A 17,668-nucleotide genomic window follows, 5' to 3' on the forward strand; every position below is an offset into this window, starting at 1 on the left:
GTATAATATCCGGTTACTGTTCTGTGCCTGGTACGGGGCACACCGCATATCCACACGCGTTTGCTTGGACGCCGTCCAGATGCTTGCTCGGCGGACAATCATGTCGCTTGCATGCCGCGTGGCCCGAAATCCCCTCCAGGAAAATCTGATGAAAATGCTCGTACCACTTAGACAGCAATCGCAATACTAGTCGTAAACTTGGGAGGCCAGCGCGAGCAGTGTTCGCACGAGTACATGGTGGTCCCCGTTAGATTGCCGCGATTCATACACCAGCTTGTTTTCTGCCTTTGTGTCGACGGTGCCGTCATTTCAGTGTGGCGGATGTGGAACAAAACTCTTTAGTCCATCGTTGGCGTCTCTAACTTGAATGTTCTGGAACATGGTACTGTACAAGACGACTCTGGTGTGCCCGCATGACGAGTGGGAGATACTGTTAGTGGCAACCCCGCAAAGTAGGTGGTACGGATTCTTCCGCCGTGGTGGTGAGGTACCAAGTACGAGCACTCGCTCTTCCACACAATCCGAACTTTGAACAAACGCTTCCGACAAGGACGGAGGATCCCCCTGTCGGGGCTCGAGCCGGGGCGAGAGTTGAACCCACAGCTAAACCATCCCTCGCCTGGTTAAAAACGGACGGAAGAGCGCACTGTGTGGCTCTATGCTAGCTTGAAGAACTCACCTTCAGAAAAAAGACAAAAGTCGGGGTCCTCGCATGAAATTAGGCTTGCATTTGCCCTACTACTGGCTCTAGCGATCAGGCGCGTGGCGTCAGAAGCGACCAGGTCACCACTACACTGGCTCGCACTCCAGTAGTTGCCGCCAACAGATGGTGGGCGACTCCAGGACTTGACCAGTTCGAGGACGTTCCCCGAAACGCCGGCCGTGATCCTGACGGGAGCGATAGAGTAGCAGTAGGAAGCAGACCAGAAGAGAGATGGAATGACGCTGTCCGAATAGGACAACCCTGCATGTTGCCCTTGAAGCTGGCAGAGCGTCCCGGAGAAGAGCAGACAGGACTTGTACTCCGTACCAAACCCTAAAGCTTGTGCGTGTGCATGCAGATGGTGGTTGGTTCAAACATGTACAGTCGATGCCACACCGCGCGTGGGCGCCAATGGAACGGATGTATCCGCAGAAGGCGCCGAGAGGTTACGAATCTTGAAAGCCACTTGCTTCAGACTGTGGAGTAAACATTCGGTTTGGAGCCGAGGGAGCCGCCGGCTGTAATACGAGTAATGTTGAAAATACGCCGTGCTCCCGTAGCTACTTATCAGAAGTACGGAGTACTCGTACTACAGCCTCCATTCCCCCGTGCTTTATCGTCCTCACTCGTGCGGAAAGATGAACCAGGGTGATGACCGGCTGTCGGGACTGAAGTAGCTTTCCGGATTTTCCTGACTGTCGGTCTCCCCTCCCTCATTCCTCCGGTACCATGCATGGGCTTATTTGTCCCTGGCCTCTATTTCTCTCTGTCTCTTTCTCTGAGATACCTTCCCCTCTCCGTCCAAAGGAATGATTTAGATTTGCAAATCAAAGATGAAGTGAACAAGACGGTAAAGGGCATGGCTGAGGTCGTTGAAAACAACCCCGCATCGAGCGGCTGCAGAAGCGGTTTCATGACCTGCTGCATAGCATGCTGTGTAACTCTGGAGTAGTGCCCGAGGCGCCAGATTGGAGGTGAATCCCGGGTGCCGGGTCTTGGTGAGCCGAACAGAACGCTTGAATCGACCCTAACCATCGAATTCAGCTTCCGTGGCGGCTCTGCGGCAATGTACAATAAACATGGGCGAAACAACGTGTGGCGCAATCCCGGTACAGCGAGAGACCGGGAGTCTCCGGAAGATGAACATTCACTTGTGTTTCGTGCTGCAAGGAGGTTCTTGTTACCGTACGGAGCACACGCTCGTAAAATGGAGTCCCTAGATGAGAGCGGGCTGTGTGGCGACTAGACTGAGCCAATGCTAAGGGAGCCAGAGCATGGGGCATTTATGGCGAGGGCGGAGAACAATGTTAGCATGAAAGATAGCACCAAGATTGATCCGGGAGCTTTCGTCTAGCTCTTTTCCGAAGACCGAGAAGCAGAAACAGATTGCGTGCTCTCGAGTTGGAGATGCTCCTCAGATTTCACGACCTGGCGATTTCAAAACATCTACAATAGCTGCCAAGGCCCAAGGATGTCTTTCCTTGGATACGCGTATATCATATCATAGCCTGAGATGTTATGCGAGGCGCGCTGCACGGAAAAGACTCAACGGGTTGATGATTGACCGAAAGTTTCTGCGAGCCCGAAAACATGGTACGCTCGGTGCGACGTGCAGCATCGAGGGCAAGTCGTAATTAGCTCGCATATCCGCTCGGACTACTCCGTCCAGGCTGCCGCATCAAGGGGACGCCGTGGTAGAGTAGTATCGACTGTGGGCTATCACGGTATGGAGAGTGCGTACTCCGTGTCTTTGCTGCAAGTGGCACGGTGTCCATCGCGTGGTGTCTGGCGGCGGCGATGAGGATGATGATTGCTAGTATCGACCTGGAACACCACCCTCCGTATCCACAAGGGCAATCTAGGTACGTCGAAGCGGCCGCGCGAATGGATTCACAGGTCGTAGCTGGGCAACAACGCCGAGAATGTTACTAGTGAAAAATGAAAAGTGACCAAACCCCAAGGACTGTGAAATGAACCACGCGGCAGGAGATGTCGGGGCCATCCAGCAATCCCTGATGAGCAAACGAGACGGAATCAAGGGTATGTGCAGCGCTAGAGGTCTCTGCTGTATCGAAAACCCAGCGGATCCCCTGCCGTTCCATCTGTCACGAACATCAGCATCCAAGCGTACTCGTACAGTAGGTATCGTATTTCACGCCGGGACTGCTGAAACGCGCTTTGTGTCGCCAAAGTCTGGTTTTGAGGACTCACGTTTAGTACAGTACAGTACTCGTCTGTCTGTCTGTCTCCCCCCCTGACTATCGCCTCTTGATGGTTTTCTAGAGGCATGGATCTGTGACTATATCAGGTACTCGCTGTCAAGAAGTCTGGAGTCTGTTATACGAGGATGGAGTCGCAGGTACTCTGAATATTGTGACTGCTTGGAAGGTACCAGGTATTCTGTCTGTTCCTGCAATGCCCCTGCCGGAGAGAACAATGGAGGTCAAATTTCTACAAGAGGAACGAAAAGTTCCACCACAGAGCCAACGTCATCCCGCTCTCGCGATCACACCTACCCTGGGCTTCAAGAAGGCTTCTCCCGGTAGTGGCTCCTGCTTTGGAGTTTCTTTTCAATGCAGACGCGCTTCTTCAGGCGAGAAAGTGCGAGTACCTGCACCAGTTACGGGTACCTTAGTAGCACATGGTTGGTAAGCCGTATAAAGCGCTTGGCATACGAGTACAGGTTCCTTTAGTACTTGGTACTACTCGTACGGAGGTAGAAGCTCATCCTACTTGTACATATCAGCAGGCTCCCGGCACCTGCGGAGTGTTACCAAGATTCCGCAGGGTTGCGTGGTTGACGGCCACCAGCACAGATTTGCAGGGTTTCACGGACCGGAACCCAAGCGATACAGTAGGTACCTGGACTGTTATCGGAGCTCGCAGCACCCATAATGACACTTCGGTAATAGAGGCAGTCAATGCCGAGCTAGCACGTAAGGCATGATACATGATACATGATACAGACATGGACCAGGTACTTTAGTAGACACGGAGCATCTTGCAGGGTTGGCAAGACCGCACGTGGAGGAAGGCGCCGACTCGTCACTTTTCGGTTAAGGCAGCAGGCACGCGGAGTCCCGTACCGTACTGGGCACTTGTACAAGCACTCAACTCGTACGAGTGATACGCCAAGGTATCTACTGAGGTATCGTGGCACCTCCAGCACCTTCACCCGCGGACTGCCAAGGTACTGGGTACACACAAAAGACTACTCGTACAGGCATGAGCATGATATGACACCTGCACTTGCACCTGCAATACTGTACCTACTCGTACTGAACCGTGGCAGCAATGGAACGAAAAGGCAGGACCTGGGCCTCCCAGCAAGAGAAGTGTACTCTGCACATTGTACATCTCGGGCATTAGCATCGAACCGTCTTGACTCGTGCCTTTTCCCACTCCAGTAAATGTTTTAAGCAGTAGCTCCAAGTTCTCCGCACTTGGCGCTTGGACTTCATCCGGATCAACTGCAGACGCCTCATCTTGCGGTCGGCAGTATGTACAAGTACGAATACATTCAGTTTCAGTCTACGGTGCGTCATGCCAATCGACGGCGGCATTGGAGATCAAATGCTTGTGGCAATCGCGCTGTCTTGATTTCTGGCCTCTTAGCTCGCCGGTGATCTGCCAGCTAGCCTCGCACCTAGCTCGAATCCTGTCTACTTGTACAACAAGAACAAGACAAGCAACGCTCACGCCCCCAAAAAACCCGCAATCCAGTGTCGAAAACGGACGAGTGCGCAGCCGCTAACGATCCAATCGAGCGCTACTCGTGCCTGTACTTCGTCATCGCCATGGAGCAGTGGGTTCAGCAGTGTCAGTAGTGATCTGCACAGCTGCAGGCGAATCACCGAGCCGGGGTCGACATCACCAATTCGTCCCTCCATCTTTCTTGGTCAACCCGTCTAGGCAATCCCCTGGTATCTCGAAAACCTTTGCCCACGAATCAGGAATTCGCAGCGACATGGCGGCCTCCTCTCCCGCTATTTCTATCGAGCCATGCAGCAGGTCTTGTGTGCGTGTCTCGACCGCTCATTGAGACGGTGTTGCAGTACGAGTATGTGAACTCGGCTATCACGGGAGTGCAAGGGGGGGAAATCGCAGATAACATACATGCGCCAGACCACAGATGATGTCGCCCTTGGATCCAGAGCTTCGAAATAGCAGCTTACGGCCCTGATGATGACGAGCGATACTAGAAGACTTCAGGGTTGTCTACAAAGCACTCTCTAGAGGACCGAGAGCTGGGCGAGTATGTATTTACACGGGCCTGTGCTCCTGAGGAGACTCCGTGTGGGTATTTCAGAGTACTCCGTTCGAAGCACTGTCTTGTGGATGAAGATGGGGACTCTGTATTACACCAAGACGGATCTCTCAGCGGCTCGCGTCTCGCCCCACCTCTGGAACAACATCTCCTTTAACTCGAAACACCGGTCTTTCGACCATGCGGCTGAGGGCCGGCTGCAGGGTGCTCTCAAGTGGAAAGATGGTCTTTGCTTCCAGAATATTTCGCCAACTCGCACCACGAAGCCCTCCGTCTGTCTGTGAGACATCACGCGGCCCGCTTCTCTCTAGGCCGCTGACGATTCGGCTCCCGGTTCACCGCTGGCTTGCTAGCCTTGCTCCTCTGACTTGCAAGTGTACGAGTATGCGTGGCAGGCAACCAAGGCTATCGAAATGGTAATGCGGTATGGCCAACCACCATCCTGCTGAAGCATAGCATGTATCCAATTGCGAGAGAGCGGCAGACTCACTGCGAATGCGCGCCGTATTACGGGGCGGTCAGCGCGCAACTTGAGGAGCCATGACTTTACAATAGCTCATGAGAGATCGGCATCACACTTTCCTATATTGGCATCCGGTGGCCAGGCCTCTGGATCTACATTGGAAATCGGCTCCCTCCGGAGAACAAGACAAGGCCGCCGTCAAAAGTCACCCCACCAGAACCTGGTCGGAGAGCTGATCAAGTCCATTGAGCCGATGCGCGCGAACACAGCCAAGGCAGCCAAACAACAGACATAGAGTCGTCTACGGGTATACATGTGCTCGACTTCTATTCTTTCGTGCTCAAGACTGCGTCAGTAAGAAACAAACGATACCGCCAGGCGATCGTTCTCGAATTTCGCGCGTATATCATCTGCATTCACATGCAAGTATATTGCTGACTGTCATGGCCGCCCAACTCAAATGATGATATCCCGACGCCCGTGTTCCGACATCTGAGCTACGGAGCTCGGGGTCAGGGGGCCACACGGTCTTCTCTGTACGGGCAGCCTTCCGAATGGTTTGACGGCAGCTCGCCCATCTGCTTGGACACAGGGCACAGGATATCAGTACCGGACGGGAGGGAGAAAGACGCAGCCTCCGCCCATCTGAAACGCCCTCGCATGGGATCGTGTACGAGTACAAGCGTACATGTTCCATGCTTACGAACCACGTGCAGCGGTGTAGGTAGGTATGTATATGCCCGTGGTGAGTCCTGGCTTTTTTCTATCCTTCTTGGCGCTTGACTAGAGCGGTTTTGGTTATCCGAGTGAAGTGTTGTCGAGAAAGTTGCCCTGGAATTCTTGCCTGTTGATCCCTGACAGAGCTAACCTCGGATTCCGGAGGAGTGAAAGGTGGCGTTATTACGACAATCATCATCCAGGAGGCCGAGATGAAACCAATTGAAGCTTCTCGAAGGCTAACATAGGTGGCTGATCTAGCTTCCCCTTGTCAAGACCCTTTGGGGCAGGGCCACAGTGTGCTCTGTACGATATGCTTGCCTCCAAACGTTGGAGCTTCACAATGTGGCCATGCCTGACCACGGCAAGCCACCAGCTCTGCTGTGATAGGGAATTAGATTAGGCCACACGGCTATCTAGCGAGCTAGCACGGAGTGCTCCGTACTTCTGGCACTAGTGGTAGTGCTACCAGCCATGCTTGCGTCTCTCTCATCCTTGCCGCGTCCCGGAAGCCTGCATGCACGGAGGACGGATAAGTGTTGCAAGAAGGTCTCGTTTGGAGCCGAACCGGGGTTACCGAGCTACAATACAGCCTTTTCTACCCACATTCCGGCTACACAAACAAGACAGGCGCATTGTCTGCAGACCCCTCCAAGATCCTTGGGCAAGGTGCAGGCCTTGAGCGATTTACACGGCCTGCATTGGCTAGTACGGTACCATTACTAGTCATATACGAAATATTAGTTACCCATGGCGGTAAAATTCTGGCAGCGTTGTCTGGAGCTGCACTTGTGCGGGACAGGAGACGCAAAGATTCCACTGGCGCAAAAGATGCAGCAGACGCGAATGCCGGGACCATGATGGATATCAGTTAGTATTCCGAAGGATGAACCAGTTCTGGCCCACAATCTGAACCGTAGGGCCATGACGCTGATGTTAGTCGACCGCAGCGGACCTCGGGCCTGCAAATCTGATAGGCTGTCCCCATCGGTGGAAGGGATGCCGACATCTATCCGGAAATGTTGGAATCAACCTGACTGTATGGGGGGCAGTCCTTCGTACGAGTCCATGCCGTCCGAGAGACGCATGAGTTGAATTGGGGCCAAATATGCCTCCTAGCGTCAGAGTCGTGGGACACTGTGGGGGAAGCTCAAGGATTCCCTGCTTCTGCTGGACATCCTAGCCAAAGCCGGGCGGCTAGCTAAGTAGACTCACAACCTCCGGATGCTGGCGTCCTGGGGAGATGGCTACTTCGTGGGCTAGATTGCTTTTAGCATTCTCTTGTGGGTTCAACGGGACCCCTCGCGATAGGGGCCCTCTTGATACCGCACGTGCGACTCGGCTAGAGCGCCAGCTTTTCCCGAAGATGAAGGCTTCTACGAGCCTTATCACTTGGCGGCAGATGTCCAAATTAGGCTGTCGCTGGAGCTAGCAGGAAAAGGGTGGCCGCCTTTTTGGCCTTACAGCTCTAGCTGAAAGACATAAGCTCCCGTGGTAGCAACCGAAGCTGGAGGGCTGCAGTCGCCTGACATGTCCGGGGAGGGTGGCTAGCAACAGCCGTGCCAACCTAAAGACACCCGACATCAAACAAGGAAGTATATGCAGGATGGCGCTCCTGCGATACGCCAGCGGTCTACTGGTGCAGTACGGCTCAAGGACAGGACGCATTGATGTTACGAGCCCTCCGGAGCAGTTGTGCGAAGGCGAGCTGGGCTGACGCCTGAGCTGATTGGTACCGTACGGGAAGGGGGTGTGCAAGGCTTCCCCAGCCCAGCCATGTTTGCCGATTTCTCATGTCGCAATGGACACCTTCTAAGGCCAAGTTGCCTGCTGTCGTCGGTCCACGACTAAATAGATGCCCATGTCCGAATTACGTATGCTCACCGATTCGTTAAGCGCCTGTGTTTTCGGAGAAAGCTTCCGTGTCGTGCTGTCTGCGCGCGGAGTATTACACGGGAGGACCTCCGCCTCGACGCCAGACGCTGACTGCAGCCATGAAGGTCGCAGCGCTAACTCCTTACCTGGAATTTGCAGGCCCAAGAGGGCCAGCACGGCACTATCTGTCGATCGTCGGCGAGTGATGCGGCAAACGGCTGCGGCAAACCACGGCGGCTTTGCCGAGATAATGCTACTGTCGGAGCATGTATACCTGGGCGGAGGACGGAACATAACCAGGCTAGTCTTTTGTTGGGGTTGTGGACAACATGTTTCACCTGACTTGGCACGGGGCTCGGACTCTCATACAATTACGAAGTGCGGAGTACGAAGAACGGACTTTGACTCTGTGTCTTGGTGCCATAAACCCCCAGTGCTTCCTACCATGCTAGGTTAAGGCCGTGGCCCCCACGATACTGCTTGGAGCGGCGGGCTGTTTTGTCGTTTGCTATTGTGGGAAGATGTCGTGTGGAGGCTCTCGAGACTTGTTTAGGCCGTCCTTTCAGCAGTGACTAGGCTTCCCACTATGGTAGGTCCGCCTGGAAAACCATTCAGCTTGCCGGAAATGATTTGCGGAGTCAATCATCTTTACCGAGTCTTTCCAGCTGCTCTTACTAATGAATACCGACAAAGCTCCTCGGCGGCGTTCGGCTCATGTATCGATGGATTGGATCTCGCTGCAGCCCCTCAAACGCGGGGACAAACAGATTAAATAGTATCATCTCGGTTTACCCACCGCTGGGCCTAGGCACAATGGAGTGGAATGACGCAAGTATGCAGGAATAAGGCTTACGAGTACATGTTAATGCTCCGGACTGCTCTCTACAGTAACACCTACATGATACATACCACCTGCATGTACAGGTACGAGTAGGTATGTACGCGTGATGGCGGCAGATGGGGGGGATCTGTGGAATACTGAGCATAAGGTACGGAGCATATACGAAGTACTCTGTGCTCCGTATCTACCGATTAGCCAGTGCTCGCATCTTAGCTACCAGGCTCGCGTGGCCCTGAAACAACGATTTCATTCTAACCCGGGAGTGGCTGCCGACTGTCGCGGCCACCGGCTGGCAAACCGATCTCGAAGAACCAAGATGGATTCGATGCATGAGAGGTCGGCTCACTCCTTAGGGCATGTCTCGGGTCGTCGGGCAATATTCCTTCAGCAGATGGATGGTTCAAAGCGTCGAAACCTGGCTTGCCCCCTGATGAGATCTTCAGCCGTTGTCTCGACTTTTTGCGCCATACGATTACAGTACAACGTCCGGAGTTAGCTGGCTAAGCGAACCTGCCGGGTGGGCGGACTTACTCGTGCTTTTGGTCGTACAAAAACAGGCGTCGTGATTTGTAAGATACGCTCTCTCCCTCTCTGTGTGTGCCTGACGCTTCTTGCACACCTCTATTTGCCACACGCCCGTTGTTCTTTCGTATTGGGCTTTTTCTTCCTCTTCTTCTTCGATACCACGTGGATCTTATGGTTGGGAACAAGTGACATGTATGGCTGCGTGACTTGGCCCACCCTATGTACATCATTCCACTCATTCTTATACGAATAAACGTTCGGTCTCTTTGTCATGTACCTGCATGAGCATTGCTTCGAGCATCTTCTCTTGGTCATGCCTGACAAATGGAATTCCTATTGCTTACTTTGTGCTGAGCCGTGCTTATATCAACCAACGTTCTTTTTTTCTTCGTCAAGGCTGGAGTTTTCGCCACGCTTATTCACATTCACCAGGAAGCGGCTCCTACATGCTTCGCACCTCTCTAGGCCTAGATAACAAAAAGGACCGGCCCAACAGCTTGTGATAGCACCCTCTTTTTGGTTGGTGATCTTTGCTGAAATAGGGGGGTGGATCGACTTACGATGCCAGCCATGGCATCATTATCTTTATACCCCCCCAGAGTCTAAAAGAAGTGCCCCGTAGTATTGTAGATTCGAACAACACGCACGTAAGATGGGATAGAGATGAAGTCAATAAGCTTGAATACTCATAATCATGAATCTATTCACTGTCCTGCCCCCCCAAAACATATATCGATTGCCAAAGTGAAGTCAAGGAAACACAGAAAATCTTTTGTCTCTTCGCCGCAGATGAAAAATTCCTTACCCCCCCTTTCCTTCCTTATCTCCAACATCATCAGAGCAAAACGGGAAAAAGAAAGAAGGGGTAAATAGATCAGAAAAGTTTAAAAAATAAGGTTTAAAAAGACTGCAGAAGAAACAAAATTCTGCTCTTTTATCCACAATGTATCAGGAATTCATCCACCATAGGCCGAGCAAAAAAATAGAACAAAAAAAACATAGTAATTTGTTCATCTCTCTCTTTATTTCAACCCTCCGCAGTGTCCATAGCATCATCCCCCATGGAAAGCTTATCCTTGGACGCCTGAATCTTCTCCTGCCGCCACTTCTCGATCCTCTCCTTCAACTCCGTCTGGGGAATCGCGTCCTCAATCGTCATGGGCTGTCTTGTAAACGGATCCTTTGGATCGCTCAGCAAATGCTGCACAATCGTGGACCGGTCGACAATGTGCCTGCTCGGCAGAAGCACGGGATCCTTCATCAGCTCTCCCATGATGGGGTCCTCAAACTCGGGCGGAATGTCTCCCAAGTCGAGCTCGGCCTGGTCCTGCAGCTCCTTGGTCTCTGCAAACTTGGCCTTGAGCTTGTCCCACCGGGCAATGTCTGCGGGATCCTTCTGGTGCTTCGACGAGAGGATCCGCGAGACCCGGTCGAGAACCTCTCCCTTGTATGAACGGCCATCCGCAGCGACGGCCTCGATAAAGACCTTGGATGCACCGAGGTTCAAGTAAATTTCGACAAAGTCGGAGAGCAGCTGGATGGGCCGGAAGTGATATTTTTCCCTGTTGGAAACGCTCAGCTCGGCAGCAGCCCTCTTGCCAGCCAGCGTCTCAAGATTGTAGTTCAACATGCTCGCCAGACGCGACACAATTTCGGGCATAGTAAAGGCTTCGCTCAACGTCTTGGTGAAGAGCTTCATCATCTCGAGCGTTTCGTTCGCCAGCTGCATGTAGGATGTTGCCTGGCTTCCCAAGTTCTGCAGCTCTTCATCCTTTTTCTGTCTGTCCTCGGCCGAGAGGCTGCGATCCTCGAGTTCACGCTCAAGAGTACGCATCTTGGGGAATTTTGTAAACGCTTCATCAAGGACGTAGGTGGTATCATTTAGAAGCATATTGACAAACTGGACAAAGAAGCCTCGGTTCACCCTGTAAGGTTTATTAGCCACATGTCGAACATTGAACAAACATCATGTCCACGAGCTTATTACTTACTTGCTTTCCTTGATAAGCTGCTGCCGGTAGACGTCGTTAACCCATACGCATTTGATGACCTGGAAGATTTCGTATCGGATATTGAATTTGTCGTAGAACTGTGAGTTGGCTCCCGTGGACTCGCATTCAATGTAGAACTTCATCAGGGCGTGCAGGAGATAGTCGTTGGCAAACTTGATGGAGATGAGCTGGTCACCCAAAACACCTCTCTTGAGATGCATAAACGGCCATGTCCCGGAGAAGAGTAGAGATACCAGTGAAGACTTGAGGTAGGGGTTCTTGATCTGTTCGGAAGATCGAAGGAATGTGATGCACAAGGCAATCATTTCTTCGCCTACTGCACTGGGGAGAATGGTAGGTAGCCATCTGTCCCGCAAGGAGGAAGTTGTTAGTTTTGGCGGTTCTCATTAAGGATAAACTAGGCTTACCGGAACACGAATTTGAAGTTGTCGACAATATTCTGAAGGGTATACTCCGGGAGATATGCAAATGAATCAGAGTGCCCTATCTCGATGGGTAATCTAATAGAAACATTAGCGCTTTCTCTAAATGAAAACTCCGAAAGCAAGGAGCGCTCAAGTCTTACTTGATGGTCTCGGTCTCAGTTCCAGGCTTATAGTCGGATCCGGTGGCAATCCGTAGAAGCCATACAGTGACATATCGCATGAACCGCAAAGATGTGCTCTGCATCCTCTCGTCAAGAAGAACACCCTCAATCGAGTACTTGAGGGCTATTGTCTTCTCCAACACATTGTTGTGGCGTTTCAGCGTCTCCTCAAACAGCCTCAGCTGATGCGGAGCATTCGCCAGCTTGGGCCGCTCGGCCTCCATAGCTTTAAGGTGCTTCTCCAGGTACTTAATTTCGCGGTCCAGGTTCTTGAGCTGAGAGTTGAGCGCCTCGCTGCCGTAGTGATGAGCAGCCAATGTTAGGAAGAAGGCCTCGGAGATGAAGTTGGACTCCCCATCCTCCTTTTCTGCGTAATATTTATCGGCGGCAGCTTGATCAGCGTTGAGTTTGGTCTCATCGCTGATGTCGACACGCGGCTGTCTTCTGAAATATCGGACGTCAATCTTGTCAATTTTGCTAAAATCGTTCTCCATGAAGGGCTCGCAGAACCGGTCCAAAATCGTCGTCACGTTCATCATGAAGCCATCGGAAGCCACCTCCCGGGGATCAACCTGGATGGCTCTCCGCTTGTGGTTTGTGTTTAAAATATATGCAAACCAGTCTAGTGTACGGTTTCTCGTATCGGGCCCTGCCCGAATAAATGCATTGGTGATGACGAATAAATCATCTTGGTGCGTCCTCAGCACCATTCTCAGAGCATCTTGTGCATTAGTAATGCGCGCCTTGTCTAGAGTGCGTGATCCTGGGAAATAGCTTTTAATAACTTCTGGTTGTAAGGGAGATAGACGGAAGAAAGGACCCAGAATGGTATTTCTCTCGATGCTGTGGGGAGATAGGGGAAGCTTGAAGCAAGCATGCTTTGCAAGATTGGATACCAGGACAGGGAAGCGTGCGTATGTTTGCAGCGCCTGCAGATATCAAGCGTCAGTTCGTCTTGTAGCTAGTGGTGGCGATCCCTGTGCATGAAGGAGGAAAAGAATAACTGACTTGAATATAGGGTTTGTATTCGTCGCCCATGGACAACCCCGCGAGCTGTGTACTGAGCTTGACCATTGCATCGTTAAAGATGGCGGGAAATGTTTCATCATCGTCAAATCGCTTGATTGCTTCCTTGATGAAGTCAAAGCATATTCCACTCTCGTCCACGGGGCCCCTGAGGAGATAGGGAGCAATAGTGTCATGCTCTGGGTTTGGTTCGCGGCTGAGAAGAAAAAGCATCAGATATGAAAACTAATGGGGGCCATCCCCCAAATCACATGCAACTGACCCATATAGCACCGGCATGGTTACGGCAAAGAGGCAGTTGCTCATGCAAAGGCGCTTCGACTCCTCGTGAAGCTCAAACTTGAAGCCGCTCGTTTGCTTGTTCCCCGCGGCTGCCTTCACAGCCCTCTTCCAAGACGGGAGGAGGTACTGCATCAGCGGCTTCTCAGAAGCCCAGCCGCTGCATGCCTCTATAATGGCCTGGTCCAGGTTGTTGACAGACAGCTTCAGGGGCTCCCCAGAATCATTCAGCTCTTGATTCAGGCTCGGGAGAAACGTCAGACGGTGGTTGCCCTGGTTGCTCGTCATCCGGTGCGGGTCGACAGTGACGCGGAAGATCTGGCTGAGCACTCTGTCGGCATAGTCTTCGTCTGATTCGGCCTGGACGGGCGTGGCTTTACGCGGGGGCGGCGCTGAAAGGACGTCGTCAACTTGAGAGGCGGACCTCTTGCGAGCAACACGGATAGTACCTGTAGGGCTCACGGACTCGGCCGGCCTGCTCGACCTCACGCCCAGCTGCGCAAAGGGGTTTGAAGCCGGCTGGGCCGCCGGTGTGATGGTGATTTTGGTCTTGCTCGAGCTCGAGTTGGAGTCGTCGGCCTCGGGAGCTGGTGATGTCGAGCTGCCAGCCTCAGCCTCGGCGGGCTTGCTGCTCTCTGCGGGCTTGGGGACAACCGGGTTGCCCAGCTTGGCCAGACGCCGTGCCCGAATCTGCATCTGCCGTCAGTCCCAGTCCTCGTGCACAGCGGCGAATACAAGGAAGCACGAGACGGCCTTACCTGCTCCATCTTTTCCTTATCGGGAGCGTCAGGCCCCGCGGGCGAGCTCTGGTCGTTGGGATCCATGGCGGAGATTGCAGTAAAAGAGGGGAAAAGTCACCGAGATCCAAACACGGGCGACAGGGCGATGATGAACAAAAGAAAGGCAACGGAACGCCGGTTTGCGGTGACGGGCTGCTGAAACGTAGAAGCAGGTGGAATGGCGAGGCTGACAAAGATGCAGTCCAGGTTCCAGACCCCACGGCCGTGGTGGAGAAGTATTTGATGGATGTGATGTCGTTGAGTCTGCGTCGTCGAGCGCTGTGCGGGGCCGCTGCCGCTTGCTTGCTAGCGACCGGCCTCAGTGGCCAGCCCCCTGTAAGTGACGCTAGCGGGGTGTTGGGAAGTGAGCCTTGTCAGCGGCTGTACGAGTGCCTGTACTGTAGGCAGATGGATGCTGGGAGAGGTTGGATCAGGCCAAGGCCTGGTAGTGGACGTCTTTCTTCTCTGGCTCGTCTTGGTCAAATCCTTTTGATTCCTTCCAGTGGTTTCTTTGGGCTTTTATTTAGAAATAGGGCGATGAATCATGGTAGCACCGCATCCTGCTTTGGTAAGCGGCTGCTGAGGTCTTATTCGTTCGCTCAGAAAGTATGTACAGCCGCGATTAGTATGAGGTGGTGCAAGGCATTCTCCGGCCGCTTCTGCCTAGGTACCCAAGCTATGAGACCAGAAACTCCAGCTCAACGACATGAAAAATTGATTATTCGCAGGACAATGAGCTAGAAAAGGGCAGCGAAAAGGAAAGAGAAAAAAAAACAGGTAAAAGAAGAAGAAAAAGAAGGAAAAAACCACCATCTTTCTGTATTTAGATAATCGGAGTCAGCAGCTACAAATTATCGGCGGCTTTGCAGCCCTACTAGTAGTTCGTACAGCTCTAGGCTTGCAGCAAAACTCCGCCAGCTCAGACAAGCATCCCGTACTATAACTCCGTTACCCCAAAGTACATTTAATTAGGTAGTGCTATATATGAGGCCCAAGAAATTTCAAAAGTCCGCGGGCGGGGGTTGCCAATCACCGGAGACTTGCGAGATCGGATCGGCCTTTGTTGACGGGATTTAAAAAAAAAAAAAAAAAAAGAGAGAGAGAGAGAGAGATTCAGTCTCGTTCCTGCTGCGGATTTCTGCTTCGTCCCAGTCGCGCCCGATTCACTCTCGCTCCATCTGCGTGGCTGGCGGCGGAGTTACCAGCAGTCAGAATAACCTAGGCCAGGGGTGGTCATTAAGGTGCTTAAGAGAAGAACAATTCTCCCCATTTTGTCCATTCTGGGAAAAGAATTGCAAAAATGCAGCTGGACATTATCATTTCGAATTGCTAGAAAAATTGAAGCAAGAGGCCGCCCCTGCAATGCTTAGAGTCGAGAGATTGAAACACAAACCCAGCAAGTTTCTCCCAAGTTTTAGACGCCGTCTTCAATGTATTGCTCGGCGGTAACCCGTCTTCATAAACGCAGCATCGCTCCAAAGTGGTCCATTGCTTAACAAATGAGAAAATCGCTATCTATAATCGGGGAAGGTCAACATCTGCGGCGGATGATCGTCGTCTTTGGCGCATCATGGGAGGCATCGGCTCCCGCGCCGTATCCGACCCCATCGACGTGGGCCTTGTTGTTCCGCTTGATGTTGGTCGTGCGTGGCCGCCCTCTTCACGAGCGCGGTTTAGGAGGTAGTTGACTTGCATTCGAAGCATCGTGCTGTTGTTTCGTAGCTCGGTAATGTCTTCCCGAACGGGCATGAGCTGGTTGACCATCCACATGCTCTGCCGAGCTTCGAGATGGCTCATGTTGTGGTGTACCTCTTCAAATCCGGCATCCAGGTCTTTCCCCCTGGCATCTCTGAATCCCGGTTCGCCCGGGCGGTTACTTGGCCCAAGAACCAGATCGAGACGTCGGCTCATGTCGTCCTGCCTGGCCCGCAGCTGACGGAGCTGGCTTCCCAAGCTGCCATATGTGTCTATGAGCTCCCGTTGGCTGCGGATGATGGCGCCGGATGGTGAATCTGGATGAAAGGGGCAGGAAAGAGCATGAAGCTCTTGGTGTGCCCGAATAACCCTCACTGGGCAGCCAGCCCTTTGAAAGCGGCACCCCACTTCGATGGCATCGCAGTCTAGGTTTCGATGGCCGTCCTCCTGCTCGCGAAGAATCAGCGTCCAGCAGCCCGCGCACCGCGTCTTGCTCTTGGGACATTGTAACAGATGAATATCACGATCAGCGTCCTCGATGATGGCGTCGCAAAACGTGCAGCTATTCTCTTGGTGCTGGCACTTGTCGTCTGTCGCCTTGTAGCGAATTGTCTTGGAGCATTCGGCATCAGGGCAAGGATATTCTCGGAAACTGCACTCCATGGTTGCGTGACGCTCCACAACCTCTCTCTTCATTTCCTCCTCACAACCTCTACCGTGATGAGGGCATTTAACGATGAGGTTATTAAGCTGCGTCCGAATCAGTCGTATGGAACTGGAGCAGTCTGTCCACAGCAGAGCCTCTCTGTCGATTGGACAGGCACCGCCCGCGGGGCTCGACGCCATGCTTCTGCGTAGGCATCGATAGCAAAAGGTATGGTCGCACGGAGTCGTCACAGGGTCGACGAGGGGATCATGGCAGATGGGACATAGTAGGTTCGGGTCAGGGTCGGTGACGTAGGTGAGCGCATACATGTCGAGGATGGCATTGCTGCCGTAGCGTCTTGGGATATCTAGGGACGATAGGTGCGGCTTGATCTTTGGCCCCGGGTTGGGCGTTCTCGTGGCGTAGTACTGCGAGTGTAAACCGGCGTATTGAGATTGCATGCCGGCGTCGAGCATGGGAGTCTGGCTTGGGGGATCGGAGGTGACCGAGTACACGTCGGGCGAGTATCGGCCATTGTTTATCAGTCCGTCAACGCCATGCGGCATCTGGTGTCGGCGCGAAATGCGTCGCGCATGCGTCCGGTGGTCTCGAAGATCCTCGTCGCTCGAGTCGGACATGGTCACCGGCGGCGGCCAGCCAAGTTCCGACGACATGTTGTCGAGGTGAGTCTGCGTGCTGGGGAGTGACGGGGGTCCAAAGGGAATATAGTCGTCTTCATCTCGTCGCCGCCGCTGAGACGCCGAGGACATGCTGGCAGCCAGGCAAGTGAGGCTAGGCTAGAGCGAGCTGGATGGGGCTGGAGCTGAATCTCGCGCTGATGCCGGTGCTTGTGCTTGGGCTTGGGATCCGCAGAGCACGGACAGACGGACAGACAGTCGTGGAGCGGCAAGGCAAATAATGGAGTGAGTTTTGGGTGTCAGGCAACGGGACTGTGCTTGAGGCGCCCAGATAGAAGCCCCTCAGGCATGAGAATCGATCAAAGGCTCCCCTGTAACGAGCATCTGTCACGGGCGATGCGATGCTCATCCAGTCTAGCTGGTGGTTTTGATGGAGCCAGATCAGCCGAGGGCGATTTCCGGCCGGTCACGATAAGATTTAAGAGGGTCGGGTACCTACTAGCGTTTCCCAAAGGCCAAGGCTGGATTAGAGTTGTTTACAGTACTCGTCTCGTACAAGCAAGGTACCATCGCGCGCCAGAGGGTTTTCTGGTCATTGTCGGTTTTTCTCGTCATG

At 53.0% G+C, this 17,668-nt stretch overlaps 2 protein-coding genes across 2 annotated transcripts; both read right to left on the minus strand.

Annotated features, from left to right (window-relative positions):
- Nucleotides 1-10,418: 10,418 nt before the first annotated feature.
- On the minus strand, nt 10,419-14,118 carry Triagg1_4801 (uncharacterized protein; the record flags this gene model as incomplete). The annotated part of the gene is made up of 7 exons (XM_062899245.1): nt 10,419-11,316; nt 11,383-11,724; nt 11,811-11,903; nt 11,969-12,918; nt 12,998-13,211; nt 13,278-13,984; nt 14,053-14,118. 7 exons carry the CDS (start codon nt 14,116-14,118, stop codon nt 10,419-10,421), a joined length of 3,270 nt encoding a protein of 1,089 aa, XP_062756381.1.
- A 1,470-nt stretch (nt 14,119-15,588) lies between these two features.
- On the minus strand, nt 15,589-17,184 carry Triagg1_4802 (uncharacterized protein; the record flags this gene model as incomplete). Its single annotated transcript, XM_062899246.1, has 1 exon — nt 15,589-17,184. The coding sequence occupies one exon, from the start codon at nt 17,182-17,184 to the stop codon at nt 15,589-15,591; it is 1,596 nt and encodes a 531-aa protein (XP_062756382.1).
- Between the last annotated feature and the right edge of the window lie 484 nt (nt 17,185-17,668).

The sequence above is a fragment of the Trichoderma aggressivum genome (genome assembly GCF_033847375.1).
Source record: "Trichoderma aggressivum f. europaeum strain CBS 100526 chromosome Unknown scaffold_015, whole genome shotgun sequence".
NCBI classification, from domain to species: Eukaryota; Fungi; Ascomycota; class Sordariomycetes; order Hypocreales; family Hypocreaceae; genus Trichoderma; species Trichoderma aggressivum.